Below are 18,531 nucleotides of genomic sequence, written 5' to 3'. Positions count from 1 at the left end.
AAAAACAACCTGCCAAACTCATCTGAACATGGTGTTAAATGCTGACATGGGTTCAGTGGTCTTAATGGTCCCCTCCTCCCAGAACCGGCTCAAGTGTCATGCTTTGTGTGAAGACTATTGATTTCCCCTGGAGATTAACTGCTTCCTCCTGGGAACTATCACCACATGTCAGTCAACCCTCTGCTATCCTTCTCTGGTTGAGGTATAATCAGCTGTTCATAAACGTGCCCGTGTGTGCGCGCGCGCACACACACACACACACACACAATGACCTCTTCAAGGACAGGGACAACCCCTTACTTACACTTATACTGCCCGCATCTAATATAATGTCCATCTGCTAATAGGCAATCAACATATATTTGTTAAATAAATATTTTGATAAATTTATGGAAATGGGATCCCTAGGTATGAAACAGCCAGTATAGTGACTCTTTAATGATTAGAAGCTCAAACACTGAAAACAGCCACAAAAGAAGACTTATTTTTGTCTCACGCTCTAGCAAGCCGTCCTCAATTATGTCTATGGTCAGGCCCGGAGATTCCTTCTAAGAACAGGATCATTACTGGCTCAGCAGTGTTTACAATGCTGCGCCCTATAAATCCTAAACTGTTTTGTTTCTTCTAATTATTGCCTCCAACTATGTTATTTTGAATCTCTCTCTTTTGTTTCTTTAATCACATCTTGGGTAGATTCCATAACTTGCTGGCCACCTTCAATCATTAAAACGTAGATTTACCAGTTCAAAACAGGAGGGGAGGAAGTGAAGCTCTATCCCTACTCCCCTCTCTTATTTCTAGGCCTATTTTCTTTGAAATTGAAGGCAGGGAGGAGGGACAAGAGACTCAGAGTTCACCTTACAAAACTGTCTCTATCCTGGACCAAGGTATAAGGCATTTCTGGAATCCCCCTGGCTTGAAATGGCTCTGTCCTTTGCTGGTGGCTGCTGTGGATGGGGTGGTCTTGTAAGGAGGGAGCGCTTCGTTTCTTGGAGAGGTGTTCAATTGTCCTCAGGCTGGACTAACTCCAGGCCTGCTGCAATATTTTTTGGGGGGGGTGAGGGCTCCCTCCCTTGGTCCCATGGCTGCCTGAGCTGCTCTAGAGGTCCTGCCCCCGACCCAACCACTGTATCCTTTCATTTGGAGCCTCATATCATATCCTGGGTTCTCTTCCCAAGTATTTACTTCGGTGCCTTTGAGCCCTGCAGGTGCGGGCTATACCGGCGTACTTCCCGTATTCATAATATCTACATAAGAAATAGGCACTTTCCACCATGTTACAAACATGCTCTTCCTCTGGATTCCTTCTCGAGTTTTCCTAAGGGTTCTCTCCCCACAGCGCTCTCCTGTTCCCAGTGGGACCTCCATGGTGGGCCACAGTTTCTACAGATCGGTGAGGGAGAAGACAGACTCCTCCGTTGGTTGGCACCTCCATCTTTACCCAGGATTCTCTTGTGGGATACGCTTTCCTCAAGTACAGTCACTGGTCCACAGCTGGTTAGGTCTGAGGGATGCTCCAAACGGAGTCACCGGAAGTGGCGCCCCCTGGCGCTGGTCCACATCCCCCTGCGGAACTGATGTGGGCTCTGTAATATAGCTCATTGAAAGCCGGCTACACAACAGAAAGCAAACTCTTCCACTGTTAGCAAACCAGCAGGTTATCAAAAGTTTGGGGCTTGGGCACCCTACAAAAGTTGTTTCTAAACCCATACTTTGTGATGCTTCTCTCAATTTTGTCTCTGTGTATTCACCAAGTGCCTGGTTTAGAATTCACAGACACTGTCAGTCCTGGGGAAATTTAAGACAATCCTTCGTGCTCAGTTGCGTAAAACCTTATTTTTCTCCATGAAAGAGATACAAAGTGTCACCAATTCAATTAACTTTTTGTTTGTTCGTTCTGAAGTTGTCCAGACAGTGCTTTTTAAGAGCACGGTTTCTAAGAAAAATAAAATGAATTACACGGATTCAGCATGTTGCACTCAAAGGGCATTAGTGATATAAAAATAATAAGTAATTAGTACTCAGTTTTAAAAAGTATAAATCCAGGAATTGTATTCTTCTCAGAGGGAAGCTGGCACATTTGTCCTGGCTTGAGTCCTCAGGCTATTTATAGACCCTGTACAGGAAGGATTTTGGTTCATGATGCGGTGAAATGTGTTTTATGGGTTAAACTGTGTTCTCCAAAAGAGGTATATCGAAGTCCACATCCCCAAAACCTCAGAATGTGACCTTATTTGGAAACAGGGTCTTTCTGGACACAATCAAGTTAAATGAAGTCATTAGAGTAGCTCTTACTCCTGTATTACTGGTGTTCATAAAAGAATGGGAAATTTGGACACAGAGGCACATATACAAAGAACGTCATGTGAAGATAATGGCAGAGATTGGAGCGGTCCATCTACAAGCCACGGAAAACCAGAGACTGCCAGCAAACGGCTAGCAGCTGGGGAGAGGCACGGAACAGGTTCTTTGCAGCCTGGAAGGATCCAACACTGCTGACACCTTGATCTTGGCCTTCTGGTCTCCAGACTGTGTGAGACAATGAATTTCTGGAGTTGAAGCCACCCTGTTTGTGGTACTAGCTATGACAGCCCTAACACACAACACCTTTTTCTTAATCTCTTAATTTCTAAATTCATATACCAAGAGCGCTCACCTCCCATCTGGGAGCAACACCTATAGGAGGTGAGACGAAAGTGGAGGCCAAAGCTACCGGGATTCTGTGGCCAGGCTGCCCAATGTGTGGTCTTCCTGCCCTTACCTCCCCAGGCCCTGCTACCTCTCTTTACCTCATCCCCTTTCTGAGCCAAAAAGACGTCATCATCCAGGAAAAATTAATTCTAGTATATCCTTTATTCTTTTCCCTGAAATGAAACTGCTTTCTCCAACATAAATCTAGAATTCTACATTGGCAAAGTGATAAATAGCTGGGGAACTTAATAAATAAATCCTTCGCTATATTATTATGAAATAAAAATGAGCACTTTTGTATTTTTTGGGTTTTTTTTTTAATCTATCTAGGAAAAGCCTCTATTTCACTAAGAAGGAAACTGAAATAAGAGGCAAAATGTATGGTCTCTGTCCTCCTCTCCCTACCCTCTCCACAACCCCCCCTTCCCCAGTCCTGGCAGAGAGCTTCTAAAACCCTCATAATAACCTAAGCAATAAGAACATTAGGAACATCTTTTGTTCTAATATTTGGTTTTTGACCCTAGTTCCTGACACAGGGCTCCTAAATTCCTTGGAATTTCTTGAGTGACAGGAGTATCTTTTGTTCTAATGAGGTGACTCTGGGTGGGCTCCGGATGGCTTCAAGATGAGGGCTGGTCATCAGAAAGACCAAGCCATGATTAGAAGCTGAGAACTTTTCAGGCTTTCCCCCATTCTCAGGGCAGGGAGAGGGGATGGAATTGAGTTAATGATCAATCATGAGTATGTGATGAAGCTTCTATAAAAATTCCAATACGACGGGGTTCAGAGAGCTTCTGGTTGGTGAATGTACTCACGTGTCAGGAGGTGGCACCCCAGCCTCATGGGGACAGGAGCTCCTGCACTCAGGACCTGCCCAGACCTCACTCTGTGTGTCTCTTCATCTGACTGTTCACCTATAACTATTATCACATCCTCTATTACATAATAAACTGGTAAATGTGTTTCCCTGAGTTCTTTGAGCCATTCTAGCAAGTTTTTGAACCTGATGAAGGGGTCATGGAAACTCCAATTTATAGCTTTTGGTCAGAAGCACAAGTGCCAAACCTTAGACTTGTGATTGCTTTCTGAAGTAGGGCAGTCTTGTGGGCTAAGTTCTTAACCTGCGGGATCTGATGCTAACCCCTGGTAAATAGTGTCAGAACTGAACTGAATTGTTGGACACCCAGCTGGCATTGAGAATTGATCAGTGTGGGGAAAAAACCCACATATTTGGTGACTGGAATTGCAATAGAATGTTGAGAGGAGAAACAGGGTCTTTCCCTTTCGCTCACCTAGAAAAGAAGAGGAAGTTAAAACATAATTTTGCACTGGTGATATGTTCTAATTTTTGGTTCTGAGACTAGAGGGTCAGACACATACAAGTGTTCAATGAATTCCTGCTGACAGACAGTGATGGCCAGTATATTCCTAGTCTATACAAAATCTTTGCAATATTTGTCGAGTCTGGCTTATCCTGGGGTTAGAACTTAGTTCTAGCCAGGTGGTTTGCCTCTCTGTTTTCTGTCTCCAAGTTTAGAATGAAAACGTAAGAGGGGTGAGGTAGAATGTCCCCATTCCCTCACACAACGACACCCTTGCTGCAGCTAGGGGAGAAAGTGATTTCAAGATAAATAATTCCTTGTCAGTCAGGGTAGGAAATCTCTTAGCATAAGAGAGTTGGTTTACTCCTAAGAAATAAGGTCAAAAGTATGTAAACACTATGAATTTCTCATGGAGAGCAAGTAGTGGTTTTCTTAAGGAAATTAGTTCTTGGAGTGGGATAAATTATTAAGTGTGTTTTGTTTTAGTTAATATTAACCCCAGGAGAAAAACCCCCAGAGGAGAGCATGTTAGTGAGCAGAACCAGAAGCAAGTGACATTCAACAAATGGCAAAAGCTATGAGACTTCCTTTTAAGACAAAGGAAGAAACTGGGAGAGCCTGGGACTTTACCCTCTTTGGAGTGACAGTAGGTCCTAGAGAAATAGGGGCTGGGAGAGACTTGGAAGCTGCCGAATTGTGGAAGAAGAGGGTTAGGTATGAAATAATACCTACCTAGGACATCTCTGAAGACCTAGAATCTTCTTGTGAGGCTGCCAACCCACCCCAAAGCCTCCAGAGCTCATGATCCCTAGAACAACACAAGGAAGCAAAGCAGTTAGGTCAGAGGAACCATCAACTAAACCCAACCCAAAGGAGCCACTCAATGCCCCATAGGCCTCTCTCACTGGTTTTGTATGTGTGTATAGCAGGGAAGCGGGAGAGGGTAGAAGGTATCTAGGGATACAGGCCTTGCTACAAGGACCCAGGGATACAAGCTGCAGAACGTAAAGAGAAGGGGTCTGCTGCACAGGCTACAGCAATCAGCACTGATCCTGCCCATATGCTGTCGGGGTTCGTTAGGTGGCACGGTGGAGTAGCGAAGGGCGGGTCTTCCACCATTAGATTGCTTGGGTTCAACTGTTGGCTCCTTGCTTTCCTAGCCATACGACTATGAGTACATTGTTGAAGTTCTTTAGTGACTTGCACTTTTGGTTTTTCATCTGAAAGTGGGCATAGAAGCTACTTCGTGCAGCTGTTACCATTAACGAGGTAATGCGTGCAGAGGAACTCGTACCTGGGACATCTTTTATACACGAGTGCTTATTATTAAAGCAGTTATTTCAAGCACCAAAAGCACCAGAAGCACCAAAAGCAAAAGATAAACAGGTGGAACATATCATAACGGGCCATCCGGAGCAATATTCAGTATTAATTTTGAATTTATATGCCCAAACTCTGTTTATCAGTTTGAGTCTGCTTAATAAGTAGTGGGAGGAAACTGGCAGGTGAAATTTTTTCAAATACCAAAGGATGAAATTAGATACTATCCACTTAGTACTTACACCGAAATTTTTTGATAAAACACACGGAGTCTCTTTCCTGAGAGAAAAGAGAATTAGTGGGTATAAAAAGATGTTGGGAACTGAGAAGTGATTTCCCTCTCAGGGTTCATTAAAGAGTCTATATTAGACTAACTCTAGATAATAGAAGTCACTAACATTAAGGAACTCATAGGAATAACAACACAACACTAGAATTGTGACAAAAGCTATTTATCCCCAGAGTTTTCTGATTTCTGCTCACTCTGTCATTATTGGTTTCATTGTAACTTTCTTTTCCAAAATTTGTTATGAATGATTAATTTTAACATTCTTATTTTTTTCAAGTTTTTATTTAAATTCCAGTTAGCACACAGTGTAATATTAGTTTCAGGGGTAGAATTCAGTGATTCATCCCTTACATACAACACCCAGGGCTCATCACAACAGGTGCCCTCCTTAATGCCCATCATCTGACTAGCCCATCTCCCCCCCACTTCCCTCCATCGACCCTCATTTTGTTCTCTATCACTGAGAGTCTCTTTTCTGGTTTGCGTCTCCTTTTTTCCTCCCCTCCGTTCATCTGTTTTGTTCCTTAAATTGATTAACATTAATATTTTTTCTTGCGACTCCCATGAACTCCCTTGAAATAACTGGCAACACTACAGGATATTATAACGCCAACATTGGAAATACCCAGGGAATGAAAATTATGTTTGGAAAGAAAAAGTCACATTGGACAAATATTTTTATCAATGTCCAATTAGTTTGGGCTATTAATGCCTAAGGTGCTCTATATTAACTGTGTTAAAACAAGATGGTGTGAGGGGTGGTGGGGAGGTACTAGGGGGCTCGAGTAGAACACCATGTGTTTTCTCCCTTGGATCTGATTTAGAGCTCATCAAAAATCAGCAAACGACGTGTATTTTCTGGCTTCAAACTAAAAATTCCCTTTGAGTCCATAAGAAAGATTATGTTTAAACCATTGCAAATGTAGAGCTCAGTTCCCAAATCCACTAACAAAGCTGAGGAATGAAGCAGATCGACAGGTCTGGGATGATTAAAAGATAACCAAAGCAGACAGCTACTTTGACTTCAGTGCTGTTTTTCTTTCTTTCTTTTTTTTTTTTTTTAAAGATTTTTTTTATTTATTCGACAGAGATAGAGACAGCCAGCGAGAGAGGGAACACAAGCAAGGGGAGTGGGAGAGGAAGAAGCAGGCTCACAGCGGAGGAGCCTGATGTGGGGCTCGATCCCATAACGCCGGGATCACGCCCTGAGCCAAAGGCAGACGCTTAACCGCTGTGCCACCCAGGCGCCCCCAATGCTGTTTTTCTTAAGCCTGAACTCTAAACATGTATTTTATTTTTTTTTAAAGATTTTATTTACTTATTTATTTGACAGAGACAGAGACAGCCAGCGAGAGAGGGGACACAAGCAGGGGGAGTGGGAGAGGAAGAAGCAGGCTCCCAGCAGAGGAGCCTGACGTGGGGCTCGATCCCGCAACGCCGGGATCACGCCCTGAGCCAAAGGCAGACGCTTAACCGCTGTGCCACCCAGGTACCCCTCTAAACATGTATTTTAAAGCCAATAAATTTAGAATCTAATTTTTTCCACCTAGAACATTGTGTTCGATGTTTATCACTCTACTCCTGTTGACTTTCAAGGGGCATAAGGTTAACGTTAGTACAACTACGCCACCAGTGAACATGCCATGCATACAGAAATGTTACTAGAATGTGCTGTTTTCTTTATATAATGGTGCATTTTCAGTAGACCTATAGCCCCAAACTTTTATATAAAATTTACCCTAAAATAGTAATTGAAAAATCTATAAAAGCATTATACATTTTTACTTATTCATTCATAATGAACTATGGTTAAAACGTGCAAAGCCTATTCCAACACTTGTGATAAAGCGTTTTGCACATTAGATATAACCTGTAATGTTGCTGAGCGATATGTGTTAGACAACACATTGCTTTCTCTCTTATGAAATGTTAGGCAGGCATAAAACTAGGACACTCCTTTCTATGAGGTGTTATCTACATCTCTCGATACGGAGCTTCAAAGATTTTGTCTGATGCCCTTCGTATAAAATATGTTCATAATTTTACTTCAGCCTGCTACTCATGGTTAGTCATCATTTTTAAGAAATGAATAAAAATTATTAATAATATTAAGGGAGTTGAATAATGGCATCAATGATACAACCAACAAATCTGAATCAGTCAATGTGATATGGTCAAAAATGCTGTCATGATTTCAGATAGCATCACTATCCTCCCTTACACCGATCAGACATAGTCAGAGTGTGGTTTTCAGGTTAAAGTTCACGGAAGTTGAATAGAACACTTTTTGGTTCACCCTTCTATTTTTCTTAAGAAGTCTAAGCCCATGGAGGGGGAACATAAAGAACCAAAGAATATACAATCGAAATCTCCTTTTACTCTTACCCACGCCCTCCCCGTTTTCCTCCTCAGAGGCTACTGTTATTACTGATTTCTCCTGTTAGATGAACCATGTTTAAAAAGGAGTAGTTCATTTCAACTTTAACGGGGTGTTCAGTTTGTACCAGACCTGGTGTTAGGTGCCCAGGAATCAAGCCATTAAGAACCAGTCCCGTATAGCAGTTGAGACAGACATATAGCAGCTCGTTTCAATATAACATACACTTTTATTTTTTAAGTATAAAAAGAACCCACTGCGCTCTTCCAAATGCCACGGATCTGGACGTTTCCACGTGTATCTCCCACAGGTGTCTTGAGCTTGACACGTCTACAGCTCAACCACTGCTCACCACCCAAAATGAGTTTCCCTCTATACATCAGAATGACAGCTCATTTATCTGGGTGTTTGGGTCAGAAAGCTCTCACGAAACATTGATCAGGAATCTGCAACATCTAAGGACTTGTGCTAGGCTATGAGTATATTATGGCAAATAGGGTAGTTCCTGTCTTCACCAAAACCTGTTTACGAGGCTCTATCCTTGCTTTCTCTTACTTCTGCCCTCCTAGTTCAAGCAGTCGTCAAGTCCCACCACTTGTACTTCTTAAATTCCTCTGGGATCTATTTCCATCACACTGGCAATAGCCTCGTACTGGCTGCCATCTTTTTTCCTCCGGATTACTGTCATGATGTCCTAACTGGTTTCCCTCCCTTTTCAACTGGTGTCCTTGCCGCTCTTGAATTGCACTTATCTCACACTAGCCAGAATCATTATCTAAAATACAAACCTAATCATGTCCAACCCTTCAAGCTTTCTATTACCTTTAGGAAGAACTCCTTAACATGACTAGAGTATTCTTCATGATCTGGTCCCTGTTTACCTCCTCAGCCCCTTGTCTAGAATCTGTGTTCCCAGACTGTGCTTTCCTCTCTTGTGTGGGCCTTCACATGAGTTGTTACCTCTATCTGCAGCACTGCCCACCCCCACCCCACCCCCCGCCCCGGTTAACCTGGCCAGTTCTTAGATATTCTCAAGCATGGAGCCAATCAGGCTGAACTGCATTTTTTAAAAATTTCTTTTTATTACCTGCCTCCCTTCCCTATGAGAATATAAGGTGTCAGGCCAATTGTCAGATTGGTTTCTCCCACATTTGTTTCTTCACTATTATGTTTCTAGTACGCAGCTCAGCACCTGGCACAAAATTAGGGGCTCAATAAAGTTTTTTTGAATGAAAAGATGATTGCCAAGAAAGCCAGGAGGAAAGCCAACTAATTCAGACTATGGCATAGGCAAAAACTTCTTGAAAGACTCTCTGAAAAATAAGTAAGAATAAGTAAGAGTCAGGCAAAGAAAATCAGGATAGCCCAGACAAGTCAACACAAATATGGTCTCAAAGTATAAAACAGCCTCATGGACAGGAAGTGGGTGTGATGGGAGGTGAGGCTGGAAACATAAACACTGACAAGATCGTGGAGGTCCTAGCATGCCAGGCCATGGAGTTAGACTTTATCTTGGAGGTGATAAGAAAGATGGTTGGACGAAATCTAAGCAGACAAGGGAAACATTCAGATTCACATTTGGGACTAATCATTCTGGCTGCTACTTACAAGATGAATTTGGGGGTGTGGGCAGGGGTGGTAAGGCTAGGGATAGCACTAAGATAGCGGAAATGAAAGGGACAAATTAAAGTTGGAATGGCTCATGCGCCCTCCCAAGTGGATCTATCTAGAAGGCAAGGAAATTATTGAAGGAGTCACCAAGAGGACATGGCCGCTGGTTGACCTGTGAGCTGGACACCGGCGACTGGAGGCTCCTCACCCCCTCCCTGTCCTTGGAATGTGTGTCCAGCTTGCCTTCCTGCGCCCAGAGGCTGCTCCAAGGACACAGCCTTGAGACAGTGATGTGCTGTTGAGACCCACCTGGATTGTATACGTGACTGAAACCCACTAAGGATTCTATATAAACTTTCAAGATTTGGCAGGCAAATGCAGAGATCTACTCCTCTTGCGGCCACCCAAGACAAACCTTGTATGTAGGTTCTGTTGTTTATTTAACCTGCTACCTGCTAATCTGGAGTGGCCTACCTCTTTCTTCCGTCTCTCCCTGCCTGGTTTCAGATTATACCCAGGAAGGTCCCAAGGAACTTGTGAACCAATAGAAATAAAAGCCTGAATCTCAAGGGAGAAGTCAGGAACAGCAGTAGTTTCAGGTTTCATGAGCAACCAGATTAAAACAACGAGTGGATGATACTCCCAAAGAGAAAATACAGACAAAAAATAATAATAACAAGGTTGGAACTTACACTATTTAAAGGGCAGGGAGAGAAAGAGCCAGCTAAGAAGCATGAGGTAGATAGAAGAGAAAGGAGCAAAGCACAGGGAGTTAGGTTTCAAAGAGGATCTGATCAGTGGTAGCAAATGCAGCTGAGAGGTTTAGAAAGAACGAGAAGCACTTGCCCACAGCACAGGCGGGGGTGGTATATTCCATCTTCTAAAATAAGTTAAGAGGGAGGTACACGAGGAGGGGAGGGACATGGGGAGGCTGGGCATTCAGGTGTATGTTGCACAACAGCCTGAATTTTCTCATTTAACTGGAAACAAGGCTACTGGAAATGTGTGGCCCATAGGGAACCTCCGTCCCAATGCACGGGTGCCTGATAGCAAGTAGGGAGTAGACTCCATCTTCATATTTTCACCTATTTCTATCACCCTAGATCAAGTGAATCAACTTTTCAGCCTTACTGATCTGCTAAAAACAAAGCAGAAACAATTTGGAACCTATCACTTTAAAAAGAGATTTGTTTTGTTTTAACCCAAAGCACGAGCTACCACAGAGCACCCCCTGCATTAAAGGTAAAGTCCCAGCTGCAGGCTGTCANCAATTTGGAACCTATCACTTTAAAAAGAGATTTGTTTTATTTTAACCCAAAGCACGAGCTACCACAGAGCACCCCCTGCATTAAAGGTAAAGTCCCAGCTGCAGGCTGTCATCGTCTCATCGAATNACCGTCTCATTGAATATCCCCGTCATGTCACTCAAAGGTCTGCTCAGTCCTTACAGGTCTGTCATCCAGCCTCTAAAGTGCAATCTAGAAAGAGAACATGTGACTAAAATGAGAACAGGAACAGGCATAAAAACTGCAGATGCATGTGAATGTGTGTTACGTGCTTGAAAAACACCTTTCAGACTACACCAACCTCCTTCTAATAAAAATGGGAGTTGAGGCTGGGAAGGGGTGGTTTGTAAGAAGGCACTCAAAGCTCTAAGACAGGAAACTGACGGAGGATAAATTAACAGACTGTCAATAAGGAGGGGGTGAGGGGAAGGTGGAGACCACGAATGTGTCGTATGCCCCTGTGTAGTGTTTCCTTCAGGGAGCTGAGCTGAGGATTTACGGGATGCATTCAGGGTCAATGTGGACAGGCACCTGGGTCAGAGGCCTTGGACATGGGGAGTTTGGATGCCGATAAACCCTGAAGTCTAGGCTGGGAAGAGAGGCAAAGGCCTGAGCACCGACAGAGAAAATTAAACAGAAGAACAGATACAGAGCATGTAAGGGGATACAGGTGCAGAAAAACATGACACCATAGTAATAAAGAATACTAGGTTCCATTTTCTGCTGTAGTTAGTGTCTTTACGGATGATGATTAGAAGTCTAAGTTGAGATTTCTGCCATTCTGCCCCCTACCTCACACTGCTCAGTAATAGGCAACTGAACTTTTAAAGTCACACTTACCCTTATAACTGAGATAATCTCAATAAATACCCATTAGTTCTTTCATACTTTTAATTCTAATATAGCTATCAAACTGCCATATCTATGGTAAAATTATCCCCCAATTAATCTATTACATTGTAGAGTTGTCTTGTTTTTCTTCCCATTGGGTCCATTCTATTCTTGGCCCACATCTTTTCTTGNGAGGGGATACAGGTGCAGAAAAACACGACACCATAGTCATAAAGAATACTAGGTTCCATTTTCTGCTGTAGTTAGTGTCTTTACGGATGATGATTAGAAGTCTAAGTTGAGATTTCTGCCATTCTGCCCCCTACCTCACACTGCTCAGTAATAGGCAACTGAACTTTTAAAGTCACACTTACCCTTATAACTGAGATAATCTCAATAAATACCCATTAGTTCTTTCATACTTTTAATTCTAATATAGCTATCAAACTGCCATATCTATGGTAAAATTATCCCCCAATTAATCTATTACATTGTAGAGTTGTCTTGTTTTTCTTCCCATTGGGTCCATTCTATTCTTGGCCCACATCTTTTCTTGTCTGGATTCTCAACAGTTCAGACATTTGCTGAGTGCTTACCATGTACGTAGGGGCCAAATACAAATAATAATAAAAATAACAGCTAATATATATTGAGCGCTCACANACTAATATATATTGAGTGCTCACAATTCTGGCACACACTTTACATGAACAAATTCATTTAATCTTCATGACAACCTACAAATCAAATAGGACTATTATCTCCATTTTGCAGAGGTGGAAAGCAGCTTAGTGAGGTTAAACAACTTGCCTGAGTCCATATAGGTAGTAGTGGGACTGGAGATTTAAACCCAGCTACTGATTTCAAAGCTGTGCCCTCCACCCTTAGGTGCCCCCCCCTTTCCCTGCCTCTAAAGGAGATGTGCTCCAGGGGAGGGTAAGTATGCACAAGTAATACATTTGGTTCGGCAAGTGCCAACAAAAGGTCTTTTTTCTCTCCTTTCCTCACTGACTCTCTGAGATCTTTAAAATTCTGCTTTCCTAACCTGTTTTTGAGTTTTACTACATTCTGACTTTGACATATACCTAAGTACACGGACTTAGGGGAAAAAAAGCCCCAAACTACTTAATATGAAATGTATTGCTAGAACGGGTACAGATTTCTCTAACAATACGCACGAGAAAGCACCAGAATTTGTCCACTTCCAACGCAATCTTTCTAGCATGATTTTTCACTTTATTCAGTCCAGACTCCGCATCCAACATACGACCCTCACCAGCTAATACTCCATCCTGCAGTCAGATGTAGGTCCCATTATAGCCTCTAGCGCCCCAAACCCAAATGAACTCCACGGTTTCTCCACCGACACTAGTTNACCCCAAACCCAAATAAAACTCCACGGTTTCTCCACCGACACTAGTTCGCTCATGTATTGCGCTGCAAGAGTCTGACTTGTGATCATGATGAAGCGCTTTTCACTCGGGGACGTGCACGTTTGGGGAACAGTCAGTGTCGGGAAGAAGCTGGTGTGCCTGGTTACTGTGGAGAGATGCCCGGAGGGAGGGAGAAGCTAAAATCAGGACTCTCGGCTTCTACTCTAGACAGTGCCGCTCACTGCACAGTTGGGAACAAATCACTTCCAAGCCCCCGTTTGCCTGCCTGTAAAAGTGAAAGGCTCTGGCCGGATGAACCGTTACGCTCCTTTCACCTCTCCAAGTCGTGCTCACCAACACAGAATCAGGGCATTTGTGTCTGGATACTGGTTGTTCTGCGTGTGAACCACTGGGCGCGTCCTTCGCCAGCTGCATGGCCTTTCTGATTTAAATCCCTCATTTGATGACAGTCCCCTTCTTCCATCCCCTTTTAATGAAGCCTAACACAGAAGCCGTGCGATCATACTCGATTTCAAAATATCGGTATTAATACCGAATAATATCGGTATTAATATATCTAGGACTCTAGGACTTACCCTGCCCCATGGAGAGCCCCACATTGTCTCTCCCTTCTCACTCTGAGCTTAGCTCAAATCTCTAGAAACTGTGCATTCGCTTTTGCTCTCAACCTTGGGCCTCCGACAGGCTCCAAGCCGTAGAGCACCTCTGCAGCATCCCCGCTCCCCGAACTCAGAGCCCTTCCTGCAAATCGCTGCACTCGCACTTCCTGTGAAATCCAGGTCCGACTAGACGCCAACGCCGCGAAAAACGGTTCCGCCTGGAGCCCGGCGCCTTCTCTCGCAGCACAAGCCCCACCTGCCTCGAGTGTATTGAGCCTTACCGGCACCCGGCGCGGCGGCCGCGCAGGAAGTGGGCTGGGCGGAGGGGGCGGGACTTCCAGTAGGAGGCGGCAAGTTTGAAAAGAGACAACGGTTGATCGTTGATGTCTGTTGACTTCTGATCGCCCCTGCAGCAGCTCCTCGGATCTTCGCCCTCCGGCGGGCGGCTGGCTGGTGCGGTAAGTGAACGCGAACGGACACGGGAGGACGGGAGCCTGAGTGCGCCGTCTCTCCGGAGGCGCGGGCCGGAGCCCGGACGCCGGGCTGGCAGTGTTTTCGTTGCTCGCAGGGCTGGGGAGGAGGCTGGAAAAGCCAGCCCTTGGGAGATGGGGGTTCTTTTAATTTAGTGTTGGTCCCAGAAACAACCTGAGGTTAGTTCGTTCTTAAGAAACGGTGAGTGTTTGTTGCCGCATAAACTGTGTGAGAAGAAACTTGAGCTGAAGTTGGCCAGTTGAAGCTCGTATTTATATTTTTTAACCCATTTATTTAGAAGGCAGTAGTGTTGAGACGCTCGTCAACTTTCTACAGATCTCCGTTGCGCACACATCGCTTAGCCAGCAAAAATATCATGCTTAATCTAAGAATCAAAGGATAAGAGCGGTGTATGTATGGTACCATGCGTGCATAGCACGTTCATTTTCCCTGAATGAGTTCAGGAAACTTTTTACTTAATTTATTGAGGTTGTTTGTTTAGTCTTTGCCTCCTGGAATTTTGATTTCATGAACTAACTTGTTTTAGCAAAACGAAGTGTGTACGATATAACAGGTATTCTGTCAACATGTACTCTGTTCAGCTTCTAGGTGTTGCAAGAAACCAGAGGGATAATTAGCAGTGAATTGCTAGGTGGTCTGTGGGTCAGTCTACATATATTATTAGGTTGTTTATATGCTTTATCCCACTAGAGACCTCATACTGTTCAGTTGGACGGTCCTTTCCCCCACCTCCCACAAATGAATTGGAACTGAAGTTGTATTATCAAAGAAAGATAGAAATTGGATATGAAAGATGATTCCAAAAAGAAGTATTGGGAGTTTGGGAAACATCTTGGAGGAGACTAATTTGAAACAGAAAATTCATTGATTTATTAAATATTGGAATGTTTTAGAAATCAACAGAAAAATTTGAATTTGATGTGGTGTGTAGGGTAATTGAAGTATTTTTGTAAAGATGTTACATGATGCATTTGGTGTTTATAAGGATTAATCTGATAGAGTGTGCAAGACACGGAAGAGAAGGATGTGTGATAATGATTATGAAGGTATTTTACACCTACTCTTTCTCTCTTGCGATAACCTTTTTTTCTTTTAAGATTTATTTGAGAAAGAGAGAGGGAGTGAGAGAGCAAGCCCAAATGGGAGGGGCAGAGGGAGAGGGAATCCCAAGCCAACTCCATGCTGAGTGCAGAGTCTGACCTGGGGCTCCATCTCGCCACCCGAGATCATCACCAGAGCTGAAACCAGGAGTCTGTTGCTTAACTGACTGCACCCCTATTGTGATAATCTTTGATCCAGACGTAGCTTGTTTTGGAAAAGTGACTTTTTTACAATCTTTTGGCCAAATATTTCTATCAGTGGTTTTTAAATCTATGACTTAGATGAAAATGTGGAATGTGTATCTATGCTGAAAAGGACATTTAATATGTAAGGTGTTAGGATCTGGAGTCAGAAAGNGGTGTGTAGGGTAATTGAAGTATTTTTGTAAAGATGTTACATGATGCATTTGGTGTTTATAAGGATTAATCTGATAGAGTGTGCAAGACACGGAAGAGAAGGATGTGTGATAATGATTATGAAGGTATTTTACACCTACTCTTTCTCTCTTGCGATAACCTTTTTTTCTTTTAAGATTTATTTGAGAAAGAGAGAGGGAGTGAGAGAGCAAGCCCAAATGGGAGGGGCAGAGGGAGAGGGAATCCCAAGCCAACTCCATGCTGAGTGCAGAGTCTGACCTGGGGCTCCATCTCGCCACCCGAGATCATCACCAGAGCTGAAACCAGGAGTCTGTTGCTTAACTGACTGCACCCCTATTGTGATAATCTTTGATCCAGACGTAGCTTGTTTTGGAAAAGTGACTTTTTTTTACAATCTTTTGGCCAAATATTTCTATCAGTGGTTTTTAAACCTATGACTTAGATGAAAATGTGGAATGTGTATCTATGCTGAAAAGGACATTTAATATGTAAGGTGTTAGGATCTGGAGTCAGAAAGATGCTGACTATGGAATGAAAGTGTGAAATTATAAAATTCAGTAATGGGAAGTGCAAATCCTTGCTTAAGGTTCAAATAATTATGTAAGAAAAACGTGAAGTCCTGGCTTGATATCAATGGGTCACATTAAAGAAGTTCCAGGAGTTTTAGTTGATTGTGCGTGTGTGTTTGAGAAAGAGACAGACAGAGACAGAGAATCAGTAAGTGCTACAGTTGTAGACTAGATCAGCAGACGTCTAGTATATTAACACTCTGCCCTNCTGGAAATAGGACCAGTGGGTAAAGATTACAATGAACAGATTTCTACACAGTGTGAGGAAGAGTTATCTAATTATTAGAGCCATACTGAAGTGGAAAAAAGTTGCCTTGAGATTTAGTGAATTTTGTGATGTTTGCACGTGTTGACGCAGAAGTACAAAGTTGTCAGTCATCTTTCAGAATGGCTTTCTACATTTATCAGAGGCTAGGCAAGTTGCTGAAGCTACTTTTAACTGCAATATTGTAAGAAACATTAGGCATCTAAAGAAATGGATTTCCAGAATTTGGGGTCATTTCAGTTTGTTGGCAAAATTGAGTATATTCACATTGGGTCTTTTGAATTATGCTGCTTCCTCACAGAGTAGGGGATCTGTGTGTAATAAATCGGGTATTGTCAACTGAGAGGCAGAGGCAGTGGCTGCTGTGGCTGGTGCTCTTCCTGCTGTTACTCCTACTGCTATTCTGCCGGCCACAGCTAGAAATAAGAAAATGAAAAGGTGTCAGCTTCTGGGGGCTCAAAATGTAGTGTCAGAGTTCTAGAAACATCATCACAATACACCGTGGCATGTATTGTCACAGGTAAATGCAAGGCTCTAGGACATGATTTCTTAACCTCAGCGTTATTGACATTTGCGCTGACTCTCCAGTGCATTGTAGGCTGTTAGCAGCATGCTGGGCTCCTAACCACTAGATTCCAGTAGCACCCCAGTTCCAGTCCTGACAGCCAAAGATGTCTCCACACATACGTAGATATCTCCCCCACCCCCCGGGGGTGGGAGTGAAATTGTGAGAAGGACTGCGGTAGCGGGTCACAGGTGGGAGTATCTCACATCTGAGGACTTTAGGGGGAAGTGGTGGTGTTTGTTGTTGTTTTAAGTTTTCTCTCTGGTGATTGGAATTCCTACCAATTACAGCATTCTATTTTTACTCTATTTTTTTTTCCATCTCTCTTCCTATCTGCATCTTAAATCTTATTACCCATCTCTCTGTATGTACATGGAATAGGATATAAGATTAGAGTTTTATTATCCTTATGTTGATACTATTTATATATAACTTCTGATAGTGTTCCCTATATATCTTGCCTTGAGGATCAATCTTGTTAAACCCTATCTTGTTAAACCCTAAGTCCCCCAAATTTAACGAAGAAAAAACATGGATCTTCAAGTTTATTCAAACAAAGTCCTCTTTCCCATATGAAAGAGAACAGGATTAAGAAATTAGAGAATGACTGAGCCATTTCAGAATAAAAGATATTTTAGGATATATATGCATATTTATAATTTAGGATATACATATATATGTACTTTGTGTTATCTTACTAGGATGTTTGATGATAGTTAACACTTCTATGAATAGTTCAACGTTGGCTTGTTAATTTTGCTTATATTTATCAGCTTCCAGATAAAGAGAACAGCTAGTTGTGCCATGTTTCTGATCTTTGCTTTTTCTTCCTTCAGACTAGGAGACTCCCAAGATGGAAACTTTGTCTTTCCCCAGATATAATGTAGCTGAGATTGTGATTCATATTCGCAACAAAATCTTAACGGGAGCTGATGGTAAAAACCTCTCCAAGAATGATCTTTATCCCAATCCAAAGGTACAATGTGATTGTGTTCGCATGTGGCTGATGGTATTTAAAAACAAAGGAAGCTACTAGGTGTACAGTGTTTGCAGAAGGGTGTGTGCCCTGCTCCTTGATGTGGGCCAGTCATTTTAATCCAGAAGCAATCTCTCACCTAGTGTAATTTTAAAATAATGTCAAGTTTATATGTGAGGTGACATCTATATTTCCATTAGGAATTCAATTCCTTAATATGGTTGTTTTCTTAAAAAGAAAAAAAAAGAACACTCTAAATCATAGACATATTAAAGTATATTAATTTTTTTTTTTTGTAGTGGTGGTCTGAGCGTATCATTTATTGGTAGGGCTTGAAGGAACCTATTCCAAGTGGTTTCCAGCCATAAAAAGTGCTTAGAAACAATTCTCTTTGAAAGCTTACAGATTAATTTTCTTGCATTATGCCCCAAGGGGGGGATTGACTTGTTTTGACAGGCTTCGTTCT

At 42.7% G+C, this 18,531-nt stretch overlaps 1 protein-coding gene across 1 annotated transcript in view; it reads left to right on the top strand.

Moving 5' to 3' along the window:
• The first annotated feature begins 14,048 nt into the window (after nucleotides 1-14,048).
• The window catches only part of NUF2 (NUF2 component of NDC80 kinetochore complex), a 32,080-nt gene continuing 27,597 nt past the window's right edge, over nucleotides 14,049-18,531 (top strand). Inside the window, exons 1-2 of the mRNA XM_019794078.2 lie at nucleotides 14,049-14,178; nucleotides 17,926-18,065. Coding sequence (XP_019649637.1) covers nucleotides 17,943-18,065 — 123 coding nt within the window. The 5' untranslated portion in view covers nucleotides 14,049-14,178; nucleotides 17,926-17,942. The remainder of the gene's footprint in view (nucleotides 14,179-17,925; nucleotides 18,066-18,531) is intronic.

Source organism: Ailuropoda melanoleuca, chromosome 8 (assembly GCF_002007445.2).
Source record: "Ailuropoda melanoleuca isolate Jingjing chromosome 8, ASM200744v2, whole genome shotgun sequence".
NCBI lineage: Eukaryota > Metazoa > Chordata > Mammalia > Carnivora > Ursidae > Ailuropoda > Ailuropoda melanoleuca.
The sequence above is the reverse complement of the archived record's forward strand: the minus strand, read 5'-3'. Positions and strand labels throughout refer to the sequence as shown.